At 56.9% G+C, this 12870-nt stretch overlaps 1 protein-coding gene across 3 annotated transcripts; it reads right to left on the bottom strand.

Annotated features, from left to right (window-relative positions):
- Window positions 1–311: 311 nt before the first annotated feature.
- LOC116799539 (tumor necrosis factor receptor superfamily member 10A-like) lies at window positions 312–11378 on the bottom strand. Of its 3 annotated transcripts, XM_032712758.1 has the most exons (11): window positions 11200–11378; window positions 8205–8750; window positions 3801–3928; window positions 2869–3002; window positions 2368–2482; window positions 2202–2287; window positions 2022–2105; window positions 1859–1893; window positions 1313–1435; window positions 806–887; window positions 312–697 (listed from the first exon to the last, which is right to left on the bottom strand). In XM_032712758.1, exons 2-11 carry the CDS (start codon window positions 8253–8255, stop codon window positions 390–392), a joined length of 1146 nt encoding a protein of 381 aa, XP_032568649.1. In that variant the 5' UTR covers window positions 8256–8750; window positions 11200–11378; the 3' UTR covers window positions 312–389. The 3 variants fall into 3 exon arrangements, with proteins under 3 accessions (XP_032568649.1, XP_032568650.1, XP_032568651.1); XM_032712759.1 differs by lacking the exon at window positions 11200–11378 and having other exon boundaries at window positions 2046–2105; window positions 8205–8841; XM_032712760.1 differs by lacking the exons at window positions 8205–8750; window positions 11200–11378 and having other exon boundaries at window positions 2869–2997; window positions 3797–4197.
- Window positions 11379–12870: the final 1492 nt, after the last annotated feature.

Raw genomic sequence — 12870 nt, 5'->3', positions numbered from 1 at the left:
CTCCCTTCTTGTAGCAGGGGGGTTGGACTAGATGACCCCTGCACTGTCCCTTTTCTTAAGCAACCCCAGTGATCATAGTGCAAATAAATCGTTCCCACTCTCCCCTCAAAGTCCACTTTCAAACTGGAACAGCAAGCAGAACTACTAACGTAACTACCTTAAAAAAACAACTTAGCAGCAACTAACCAGTGAATGACCAAGTGAAACCAAGAAAGCACTTGGCATTCGTAAGGCAGCACCAACATGGAGCCCCTGCAGCTGCAACAGGGGACCATGAAGTTTGTGCTTCACGAGAGGATGAGCTCCTCCTGGCTGAGCTGAGCTCTGCAATGGCAGAGCTATCAGCAGCTACAATTCGTGTGTCCCAGGAGGTAGTTCACAGCTTTAGGTCAAGGAACGGAGTCGCAGGGCCCCCCTTGCTCTTCAGCTCCTTCGGATTTAAATAATCCCTTCTTGATGATTTCGGAGGAGATGTCGTCTGCAACCCCACGGAGATCGAGCTGGTCCAGGGTCTCCAGCAGCGTGTTCACAGAGGCTTTGGAGCCTTCTCTCTCCAGCCACTTGTTGAGCATTTCATAGAAGGCGTCCTGTGACCGGTCGAAGGGCAGATCGTTCTCCAGCATGTTGAGGCTTCGGCCGAATTTCTTCCAGTAGATGAATTTCATTCCAGCAAAGATGTAAAAAGTGCTTCGCAGCGCTGGAGGGGGAAGGGGAAAGCTCAGAGAACGGGGCAGAGCACGGGCAGCTGGGTCAGAAATCTCACCCCCTCTGCCCCCCAGCACATCCGCTGGGCCTCAGCACTTACCCAGAATGGGTTCTTTCCCTGTCTGTGGAACCAGATCCCTCCTGGGTCTCGGCCTGGGAGAAGGGGCAATCGGCAGCATCTCCTGGAATGGCAATGTCTATAGCACCCACCAAGCCCCAGCACAAATGCTGTCCCTGAGTCCCCCAGTGAGGGGACTGGAGACCCTCTCCCTCTGTCCAGGGGCTGTTGGGGCAGGACACCACCCTCCACCCCCAGGACATCATGGATTCCTCGCTCTGGGATGGCAGCAGGCCACGAGCAGGGAGAGCTGCCTCGTGGGTCCCAGCCAGGGAGAGAAGCTGTTTGCTCAGCAGCATTAAACCCACAGAGGACTCTGGCAGTCGACTGCAACGAGCAGGATTTTCAGTCCTGAACCCAGAACAAGGACAGAAGACCCCTCTCCACCTCCCTGTGGATACCATGCTCCATCCCTGAATTCCCCCCAGGCTGATGAGCCTGGGGAAGGCAGAGGGAAGCATCAGAGCTTGGGCAGAGGTCACTCTGTACCTCTGACTCCTCGGCCCTGGGGAGTGGTGGATCCCGGGAGCGCTGCTCGTTGAGGTTGTTGTCCTGTGTCCCCATGTTCCCCTTCCCACACCAGCTCAGCTTTTGCATCAGGTTGCTTGCATCCTGGGGCAGGAGAGAAGCACAAACCCTGTTGGGTGGTCCCCACTCCCAGCAGCCCTGCAGGGATGCTGATGGCAGCATCCCCCCTGCCGTGGGCTCAAGGGCATGGCTCGCTTGCTTATCCCGAGCTTGAAGGAGCTCTGGCACAGCACAGCCCTCCCTTCACCCTGGGGTCTCCACTGGGCACCCTGGGTGTGCCAGCACCTCTGCCAGGGGAAGGGCTCATGGCACTGTGAGGGCACTGCAAGCACACAGGGACCCTCCTGTGCTTGGCCCCTCACCACATCCCTGCAGGGGTGAGACTCACCCCCCTGCTCCTCCAGCCTCCTCAGGAGCTGCAGGCCAAGTGGGGAGCAGAGGGCACGGGGGACCTCACCCCAGCCCCACAAACAGAGCCACCACCCCGCTGCCATCCCAGCAGCTCACCTTCAAACTGTAGGACGTCAGGTTCCTCCCCTTCCCTGGAAGATGGAAACAGTGCTGTGATCCCTCTTTGCCCAGGTAGGTCCCTCTTCCCACCCAGCCCATGCCACTGCAGAGCCCCCGGCCCAGGTGAGTGCTCTGGGGGTCCCCTGCACCCGGTGCTCACCTGGGGAACAGCAGCAGTACTTACAGATGAGGAGCACAAGCACGAACAGGATCAGGATCACCACCAGGATGATAATCCAGAGGTCTAAAGCACAGAAACCAGGGGTGTGGGAGCTGCTCCCAGTCCCCTCGGCAGCAGCTCCCACCTCCATCCCTCAGCCCACCTTCCCTCCCCACTCACAGTTGAAGCCAGTGCCCTGGGCAGGACCACACTGGAGATCACTGTAAGGAGTGCAGGGAGACAGCACCACCTGGCCCTCGGGACACCTGGGAAAGGGGGAGACAGGGCAGGCTCAGCAGCTGGAGCTGAGCTGCTGGCATGGACCCCCCTGTGCCCCCCAACTCACCGGGTCTGGCACTTGTGGCACATCTCACAGGGGAGCTTTGGGTCGCAGAAGGTGCCCTCCTTGCAGGCACACTCTGTGTTCTTGGTGGCCTGGCAGGGACTCAGCTCCACCTGATCTGTGGGCGACAGGAGACACGGTTCTGTGCCTGTTCCTTCCCATCAACGACCCCGAGCGCGTCCCAAGCCCCGGGAAGACCAAGTCACTCCCTCCTGTTGAGGTTTCAGCCTCACCCTTTCCTGCCCCACACCTGCCCACACCAAGGGAAAAGCAGTGCCTGGATCAGGCTCCACCAGCAGCCTCCAGTGCCACCAGGCCTCGTCCTCCTGGTCCTTGTGGAGGTCTCACATCCAAGTTTGGCACAGGGGACGCTGCCCTGGACACAGAGGCAGGTCTGGCACGAGCTGCTACACCAGCTCCAGACCCAGCCTGCTCCCAGCCACCCTCTGGGGTCACTGCAGGTGTCCATCAGCCAGCACTGCCCCATTCCCCGCTGGCTAATACCTTCCCTGCACTTCAGACATTCATGGCAGGAGTGGAAGGCGTTCGGGTAATCCATGAATTCCTCAGCCTTGCAGGGCAAACACGTGCTGGAGCCATTTTCTTCTTCACAGGACTTTACAAGGTGGGTGCCTGCAAGAGGAAGGGCAGCTCTGAGCACACAGGACAGGGAGGAGATGTCTGTGCAGAGAGGGGGGTGATTTGCCAGCCAAGAAAGCCAATGGCCTGGATCAAAACCAGTGTGACCAGCAGGAGCAGGGCAGGGATTGTCCCCCTGTGGTGGCACTTCTGGGGCACCTCGAGGGCTGTGCCCAGTTCTGGGCCTCTCATGGTGAGACATTGAGGGGCTGGAGCGTGTCCAGGGAAGGGAACGGAGCTGGGGAAGGGGCTGGAGCAGCAGGAGTGGCTGAGGGAGCTGGGGGGGCTCAGCCTGGACAAAAGGAGGCTCAGGGGGAACCTTCTGGCTCTGCAACCCCCTGACAGGAGGGGGGAGCTGCCAGGGAACAGAGGACAGGAGGAGAGGGAACGGCCTCAAGCTGTGCCAGGGGAGGCTCAGGTCGGACATCAGGAGGAGTTTCCTCATGGAAAGGGTTATTAAATGTTGGAATGGGCTGCCCAGGGAGGTGGTGGAGGTGTCCAAGGAAGGACTGGCCATGGCACTCAGTGCTCTGGGCTGGGTGCCAAGGTGGGGATGGGGCACAGGTTGGATTCGATGGTCCAACCTGGATGATTCTGTGATTCTGTCACTGCACTGCCAGCGAAGCTCAGAGGCAAACGAGGAATCAGCGAAAGGGAAATATTCCAATAATGAGTCCTTAGATCCATGACAGTGGAGCAGGGGAGAGCTGCCCCTCACAAAGAGCATGGCCCCGCTGGCTCTGCCAACAGGAACACGGTGAGGCTGCACATGGGATCACTGAGACCATCCTACCTGCGGACACAGCTGGCAGTGGAGACCTTTTTCTGGCACGTAGTACAAATATGTCCCTCCCCCACTTGGGTCCAAGGGATCCAAATCGTCCCTCCTACTCAGTGCTGCTGCATCAGTTCCAAAAGCAGCTCTCTGTCAAAAAATGCAGAACAACCTGGGTTAGAAACCACCCCAAGTCCACGGGGCAGGGGAAGGAAGAGAAGGGCCAGAGCTGCTGTGCCCAGTGTGCTCTGGGACAGCTCAGAGCCACCAGGGCCAGTGACCAGATGTGCCCTGGATGCAGGCAAAGGGCACCTCCCCTGCACCAGGGGTGTATTTCCTTGGCACAGTGTTTGCAGGGGGATTCCCCCATGCCAGGTTATCAGCAGGGCAAAGCACTCCCTAACGCTTCCTCAGAATAACACCAGACCCCTTTTCCTTCCCCAATTTCTGAGCGCACCAACAGCCCCGAATTGAAGGGAAGGGCAGGGAGGAGGAACAGGTTTGTGGGAGGAAACCAGCCCCGTGTCAAGGTTGGTACATGGCTCCTGTGCCCACAGGACTGCTCGAGGCTCCCAGGGGACAGCAGGGCCTCGTGTTTCTGCGTTACTATCCCTGTTATCCTGCTGTGGATCAGGAACACAACAGCCACGTTTCCGCCGGCTCTGCCCGCCCTTTCTGCCGGCTCAGCTCTTCCTGCCCTGGCTGGGTCACTCCAGCTGCAGGAGGACAACCCCTGGCTGGATCAGCCCCTCGGCCCCTCTGTGTCTGGGAGGCCTTTAGGGTACCCCAATGTCCCCAATGTGCCCTAATCCTAACCCAAGGGGGACGATGCCCTTGGCCTCTCAGCCAGCACAGAGCTGCTCCCCGGGTATCAGGGGGTATAAACCTACCCCCACCTCCAGCCTTCACCCCTCCACTGTTGGTAGGGAATGAGGTATCAAAACAGTGACAGCCTGGAAGAGGCACTTTTCCCTTCCCCTCTCAAACAGGGAGCACAAAATCTGCCTCTTAAAGCAAATATTTCTCCGGTGAGTCAGAAGTTGCCTGGAAAGGCAGAACAATAGAGACGCCAGCCAGTCCTGTCCCGTCCTGTCGCCTCGTCACCAGCCCCCACAGCAACAGCTCAGCACAGCTCCGATCCCCCACCCACCCTGGACACTTCCCACCCTTGGATGGGGAGAAATGTGAGTGCCAAGACCAGCCTCAGGTGGTCACAGGGCTGCAGAGGGTGATGCAGAGCCACAAACAGCAGCCCTGAGACCAGCCCAGCCACGGGGAGCACTGAGCTCCAGCAGCACCACAGCACAGAGCCCCCGAGCCCCAGCCAGCCTGGGAACCCCCTCCATGTCCAGCCTTGGACTTGGAGGGATCAAATCCACATCCCTCCAACAGCTTCTGGCGCTGTGTCCCAGTTACAGGGGCCAGGAGCAGTTTATCACCACGTGGGTATAACCAAAAGTGTGTGTTCTACACCCTGTCTGTCATTTCTGATGGATGGGTAATAACTTGCAGCAGGGCCAGGGCACACCTGGCACCTCAGGCTACAAGCTGGGTGTTCAAAGAACTCTGCCAGGAGTGTTTCCTTGTCTTCACACTAATGACTCTGCTGTGATAACTCCCCTCCGGGGAGGCATCAGCACCTTCACCCCCAGCCTGAGGGGGCATCTCTGCCACACTGGACTGGCACAACAGGCAGCTGCAACACCTGGATCACCGAAGATTCCAAAAATATCCTGTGGCTCAAGGAGTTAAATCACCCACTCTGGAACTCCCTGCCCCGGGGGAGGTACTGGACATTCCCACCCGAACCTGGGCAGATATAATCTTGGGGTTTTGGGACTTCTGGCACCAGAACTCCAACAGAACTGCCACTCTTGACCAGACTGTGATTCTTACTCCAACAGCACTGTGACCATGACCTGGACCAACAGGTTTTTCTTTCCTTTTTCTGTGCACCCAGGGGGGCCATGTGGTGCTCAGTACAGGGGTTGACAAACCCCGTTGTGTTCATGTCCCAGGGTGCTGGGTTATACATCTGTCTTTGGGGCTTAACACCAGGTTTTCTCTGTATCACTGTATTTATTGTAATCTTTCAGTAAATTGCAACTCTTGACTTGTGATCTCTCTTGAGTTGGGTTCATTTCTCCCGCCGGTTTCCTTTCAACCAGCACACTCTGCTTCTCCTTCCTCCAGCTGGGAGGCTTTGCAAGTTTGTAAAGTGCTTTTTTCCCCCAGTTGAGGAGCTCCAGCCACGAGCAGCTCTCAGGGCTTCACCCACTCCGGTGGGTGGAAGTGAAGGGACAACCTGTCCCACTTCCATGTTGTCTCCATGGGAAAAAACCCCATCTTTTCTTCCCCCCCCCGAACTCTGCCGGGCTGTGAGGGTGGTCACAGCAACAAGACAGTGTCATCTGCTGTCTGGGAAGTCCCCTTGGACAGAGGATTTCATTGCTTTACATGTAAGAGCAACAAGTGCACGATAAGGTTATCAGCCCCCAGCACCTTGCTGCCCTGACCAACCCATCGGGGAGAAACCAGCCATGGGCAAGACATGACAGAATTCAGGAGAATTCAGTTTTCACCCCCAGTAAACAACCCAAGAAAACCACGTTGCCTCGAGGCGGAGGAATCCTCAATATCCCATCCTTCTGGATGATCAAGTCTGGAGAAAAAGCACTGGGAAGCATCAAGCTTTGAACTTTCCCTTCTCCCACCCCTCATTTTTCTCCTGAAGTGATCCCAGGAAGGAGCTGGACCCTGCAGCAGAGGAGAGATTCCCCCTGGCCGAACTCCTGACAGTCACTGAACATTCACAAAGCATTGACACACAACCCCTGAGGGCAGCAAGAGAGGCCCAGGGACAAAAGAGGTGCCAGACACAAGACAGGCCTGGTCCCAGGGCACAGGTTTGAATGAATGAACGCAGGGATTTCCCCCTGCACTTCCCTCAATGGAATGTGAGCTCCTGGGAACACACACGTGGAGATCAACGGGCTCATCCCTCCTGGACAGCCCGTGGCCAGGGTCCAGCATGATGCAACAAAAGCCACATGGCCACAGTGTCCTATGATCACCCTCCCAATTAGCTCCCCTCTCCTTTTATTAAAAAAAGGGGATAAAAACTTAAAACCCCCAGACTATTCAGAGTGTGCCCTTAGCTGCTGGGCTTAGTGAGGCCTGACTTTTTGCGGCCAATCTGAATAAACTCTGATAAACAATACAGGGAAGGAACTGGAAGATCAGCTGATTCTCTTTAAAAACCTGTTTCGGGCAGTGCTGCTGTCAGTGGGAATAAATCCAGGGCGGGAGCAGCTCCCACGTGCCCGCTGGGCTCCCTCATTGCAGGGGGATTACAGGCCAGCCCCGGGATAAAACTCAGGGCAGGATCCCCCCTGACTCCAGGTGAGAAGAGAGTTCAGGTATTTCGACAGCAGCAACGCCCAATCCATATATGGGGAAATCTGATATGCGCAAACGGGATTTTCCATCCTAAAAAACAGCGGTGCCGAGGGTTTGGACATCACTCGGCAAGTTGGAAGAGGCAGCATTCCTGCCCCGGGCAGCCCAGAGCCGCCCGCAGCCGATGAGGAAAACTATCCCGGAATCCCGAGAGCGAACGGCCAACAAGGCTCGGGAGCGCAGCGGTGGAAATCCCCGCTCCTCCCGCTCCGGCAGCCACCGGTCAAGCCTCCCGCCGCTCGGAGCCCACGTGCCCTCCGTGCCCGCTGCCCCGCACGGCTGAAACCACCCTTCTCGTTCCACCTCCACGCTGCTGCTTCCCCCGCGCCCCCCGGCCCGAGCCCCGCACCTCCCTGTGCCCCCTGAACCTGCTGGGGTGAGCCCCCCGGCCCTGCTCCTCTCCCCCGGCCCTGCCCTACCCACGTGAAGCCCCTGACCCCCTCACCTGCCCAGGTGAGCCCCCTGGGCACATCGCCTCGGCCACCCCCCTCCCCCCAGTCCCCAGGACCAGGTGAGCCCCCACATCCCTCCCGTTTTCCCCGTAGCCCCCCCAGGTGAGCCCCCCCGTGCTCCCGCATGGCCCTGGGGCAGATGAGCCCCCCCGTAGCCCCAAGTTCCCCCCGACTCACAGGAGCCGCTACCCCCCGACCCTCCCTCCCCGCACAGTCGCCCCTCCCTTATCCTCTGCTCCCCCTCGGGTAAACCCGCACCCTCCCTCTCCCCCCCTATTCACACAGCCCCCCCCCCCCGCTCGGTTAAACCCTCACCCCAGCCCAGGGCAGCCCCCAAACTTTTCTCCCCCCTCTTTCCCCTCGCTGGACCCCGGCCCAGCCCGGCGCTCCGTGCCCCTCGACGGCGCAGCAAGTCCGGGCATGTCACCACAGCACCGGGCAGCCCCGACGGGGGCCGGGAACCCCCCTAACCCCCTTCCGGGGGGTCCCCACGCCCGACCCCCGTCCCCACGTACCGCGAGGAGCAGCAGGAGGAAGAGGCAGAGCCGTCGGGGGGTGCAGAACATCGTGCGCGGTGGGAGCGGAGCGGGATGGATGGGCACGGAGCGGGCACGGAGCGGGCACGGAGCGGGCACGGAGCGGACAGGCTCGGAATAGGCTCGGGAGCGGCTCGGCCAGGCCAGGACGGGACGGGACAACCTCCTCCGACCGCGGTGAGTCAGAGAATCGATGAAACGAGGCCGGGGCAGAGCTTATGAACGCTCGGGGAGGGACGGGGGCGGAGGAGGAGGAAGCGCTTGCGAGACACTCCCAGCACAGGTTCGCCGGCGAAACCTCCTCGTGACCGTGTCGCGACCGAGTAAACCACAAGCAGGGGACCAGGTTTGTCAGAACTCGCTTTCTCAAAACTTTTGGTTTTTACCGCACTTTATTTTCGCGGTTCGTTCTCTTCAAAATCAGCTTCAGAAATCGCGGTTTAGGTAGGAACCCTCAGGAACGGTTTTCCCAGGGGTGCTGCTCTGGCTTCTCCATCTTGCATTTTTTCCCCATTACTCAGCATCCTAGAGGGAGCAAAGCCACAATCTCTTACGATCTTCCGGCCGCTCAGGGTGCCAAAACAGGGAAAAGTGGTAAAACCTTTGGACTTTCTGCCGCCACACCAACAGCTCGGCTGCTGCACGTTATCGGGGCAGTGTGTGAGGGAAAGGATTCCAGTGGAAGTCTGATCTTACTGGGATGGTGGAGATGTGCTGGGATGGCTGCTCTGAGTGTTGGAATGGAAGGACACGAGGGTTTCAGGAAGGACAGGCACCGGGGACTTTAGAGCCCCTTCCAGTGCCTGAAGGGGCTCTAAGAGAGCTGGAGAGGGACCTGGGACAAGGGGTGGAGTGACAGGACAAGGGGAAATGGCTTCCCACTGCCTGAGGACAGGGTTAGATGGGACATTGGGAAGGAATTCTTTCCCGTGAGGGTGGTTAAACACCGGCACAGGTTGCCCAGAGAAACTGTGGCTGCCCCTGGATCCCTGGAAGTGTCCAAGGCCATGTTGGACAGGGCTTGGAGCAACCTGGGCTAGTGGAAGGTGCCCATGGCAGGGGTGGCACTGGATGAGCTTTAAGGTTCTTTCCAACCCAAACCTTCCTGTGATTCTATAGTCTGAAGTGATTTAACATTCTCTTGAAATGGAGAAAACTTTTCTTTTTCCTCTGCCTCCATGTGAATGATGTGAAGTGACTTGGTGACACAAGCCAGTGTGGATTAAAGTAAAGCTTTTATTTGGTTTAAACTCGGGGCAGATTTTTCAGGATTGTGCTCCTATATAGTTCCTGTGTTGTTCCACATCATTTAGGGGAAGTAGCAGTGTAGTGTGGTTCTGGTTTTCATGGACTACTATCCTATTTTTAAAGCACAGTAATTGCTTTTAGAAGTTATATAGAAGTCACTCTGGTCCAAAATACGTTGGGTCTTAAATTTTCACCTTCAGCGTGTGGAACAAGATGAGCTTTCAGATCTCTTCCAACACAAACCATTCCAGGCTTCTGATTCCATGAAAAAAAAAAAAAAAAAACAGCCGAGGCAGAGGTGGAGTCTTTGTTAATCTTTTCCTAGCCCTGAACTCCGAGCTAACTAATCCGGGTGTGCGTTCCCTGCCCCCCACCTTCCCCTGTGACTCACCCGTCACCAGGGGCTGCGCATAAATCACTTTTAGTGCCGCCGCTTTCCTAAGCAGCGCCCAAGGCAGAGGAATCGGCAGGTGAGAGCCTCAAAATGGGTGCCAGGACTGCAGGGAAAGTGCTGCTGAGCAGATCAAATGCTGCTCACCAGGGAAAGGGCTCAGCTATTTGCCAATCTGGGTGTCACTGGGGCATCAGCGGCAGCCAGGGACAAAGGCAGAGAGGCTCCTCAGATCCAACAGGGTCACTAGGGCTGGAGTTAATCCACTCAAGGCTTGAATATTTGGGAAGCACTTTCCCTTTGGTGACCACGAGGCAATGGACACCCGGTTCTCTCCTTGCAGAGAGAATTATTGAGCTCGTCTATGGCGCTAACGAGGACAACGAAGCTGAAGTGTGATTTCAAGGAGACGAATTCCCACCTTTCTCCTGGGTGGGTGCTTCTATTACAAGCCCCAAAAGTATGCAGGGCCTTTTGTTAAACCAAAACCATGTGTCCCGTGCTCTGGACACCACTGACTCCAGCTGAGTCATTTGGGTCCTCAGAGAACAGCTAATTTCTCAGTTAGGGCAGAACTAGAGCTAGACTTAGTTCTAGGACTAGGGCTAAATGCTAGTCCGCTGCATTTGCATATGCAAATGAAACGGGGAAGGAGCCTGTTTGTCCTTTCTCTGCAAAATCAACCTGATGCTCTCCAGGGCTGTGCACAAACTCAGGTGGGAAGAGGCTCTGTGGGGCGAGGGGGACACGGGAACGGGGTATCCCAGTTGGCCCCACAGTTTATACCGGTCCCTCAGCCACATCCCGGCAGCGGGAGGTCAATCCTCATCCAGACCCCGAGGGCTCACCCTCCTGCCGCCAAACACTTGCTAGGAAGCCGCAGTGTTTTCTTCCTCCCTCTCAGTCTCCCCATTAACAGAATTGCCCTGAGTTATCTGCCCCGATAAACCACAGAGATAACATTTTTAGGCAGCTCCAAACAAGGGCGGCTCTGTGTCCAGCCCGCGGGGATTTAAGCTCCAGCAGGGTTAGGATTGCTCCTCTCCCACTCCTCGAGGGACACCCGGGCAGACGCGTCATTGCTCTCCAAGCAAGAATTTCCATCCCAGCAGTGCCAGGGCTTCCATTTAAGGCAGATTTTGGGGCAGGCTCCGGTCACGGGCGAGAAAGGGGTGCTCGTTTATCGCCCAAGGACAGACCTCCCAGCAGCTCCCCGTCCTTATCAGCCGCAGCCCGCTCATCCCACAGCTCCCTCCGGAGCAGGACCCTCCCAGGAGGCTGCAGCACAGCACACCGGGGGGAAATCCAGCACACCAGGGAGAAGAAGGGACCCACCGTGATTTTTTGGGATACAGAAATCCCTCCCTTAGCTCGCTCGGCTCTGTTGCAAGTGGACAATAAACCGAAGCGTGAGGGTTCGAGCAGGAGCTTGGCCGGCCTCCAGCTCCCCGGCCGCGGGGAGAAGGGAGATGGGAGCCCAAGCTGCCCGCAGAGGACGGTGCAATAAACGGCTGGCGGCTGGGGAAATTCGGTTTTATCAACCACAGCCGGGGGGGAACTCAACGCGAGCGTTTCCTGCGGCACGTGCTGGACGGTTCAGACCCCTGAAATACCCGTGCCCTGTCTGACACAGCATCTGTTTGCTCCTCACCCGTCCTTACTGGGGACTGAGGGGGCGAGCGAGGCTCTAATCTCCCCTCCCAGAGCATCTTCCGTGTAACTGTGACCCTCAGCACACCCCGGGGAGGCGACGGGGTGCGTGACTGTTTATGTTTTATTTCTGAACAACAACAGTGAGTTTTTTACCTTCGGGGTTTTTTTGTTGCCTCTCGTGCGTTTTTGTGCCTGGCAGGGATCTGAGGCTGCACGATAATTTCGACCTTCACCCCTCCCACCCACCCCCCCTCCGGACAAATGAATAATTCGTCTCAGGAATTCTAAGTTCCTCTTTTAAACAGACGGGGGGAAAAAAGGTCTTGCAGGCTGTGAACTTCATGAGAGCAGAGCTCAGCCCTGCACTGCACTTGGGCAAGCCCGGGCAAACCCCTCTGCCCCTCCGTGCCTCGGTTTCCCCCCTCTGTGGTGAGGCTGCTCAGACTTCTGTCCTCACTCCCTTTGCCTGCCTTGTCTTCGGGGTTTGGGGGATGCTCAGGGCAAGCAGATGGATTTTCTCACCCTCTCTCCCTTCACTTTTCCTGGGGCAGCTTCCCTGTCTCAGAGGAAAGGGTTAAATCCTTCTCCTCCCCCTGGCACGAAGTGAAAATTAACAGTAAGTGCAGAGTCTCAGCTGAGATTTACCCCTTTCCCTTCCCTCCTCCTTTTCCTCCTCTTGAACCAGGACTTAAAAGGAGCTCTGGGATGGAGGAGAGGGCTGAGGGTGTTGCAGACTGAAAGCTGCAGCCCAGGCTCTGAATCCAAACCAAGGCACTGGCCAGCTTGGAAACTGGAGCAGAAACTGGAGCACAAACCTCTGGCTCAGCAGGTCTGAGGGCTGAAATGATGGATAAAATCCAGCTTTTTGCTTAACTTTGGAGAGTCCCATCCCAGGTTAAATATCCCTGTGGTGAGACTCCAGGAAGCTGCTGCTGTTCCATCTCCTCACACAGCTACAAAAGCAAATTATACATTGCCTTTTGGGAGTTAAACACTGAATTGGACACACTGAATCTTTCCCCCGAATTTCTCCAAGCACATGGATACATTCTCCAGGCAATAGGCATTTTAATTTCTATCTTGTATATCTTGTTTATTCCTCAGCTGAATTTTCCAGTGTGGTTGGCTGGGACAGAGTTAATTTTGCTCACAGGGTTTTGAATCTGTGCTGTTAACACCGAGAGAAGTTTTTGGTGTTGCTGAGCAGGGCTGCACAACCTCGAGGCCTTTCCTGCTTTGAAAGGCTTTGGAAGGACACAAGAAGCTGGGAGGGGACAGAGCTGGGACAGCTGATCCAACTAACCCAAGGGATATTCCAGACCCTGCTCAGGAATATAAAGCTGGGGAAGAGTC

The sequence above is a fragment of the Chiroxiphia lanceolata genome, chromosome 28 (assembly GCF_009829145.1).
Source record: "Chiroxiphia lanceolata isolate bChiLan1 chromosome 28, bChiLan1.pri, whole genome shotgun sequence".
In the NCBI taxonomy this organism is placed as follows: domain Eukaryota; kingdom Metazoa; phylum Chordata; class Aves; order Passeriformes; family Pipridae; genus Chiroxiphia; species Chiroxiphia lanceolata.
The sequence above is the reverse complement of the archived record's forward strand: the minus strand, read 5'-3'. Positions and strand labels throughout refer to the sequence as shown.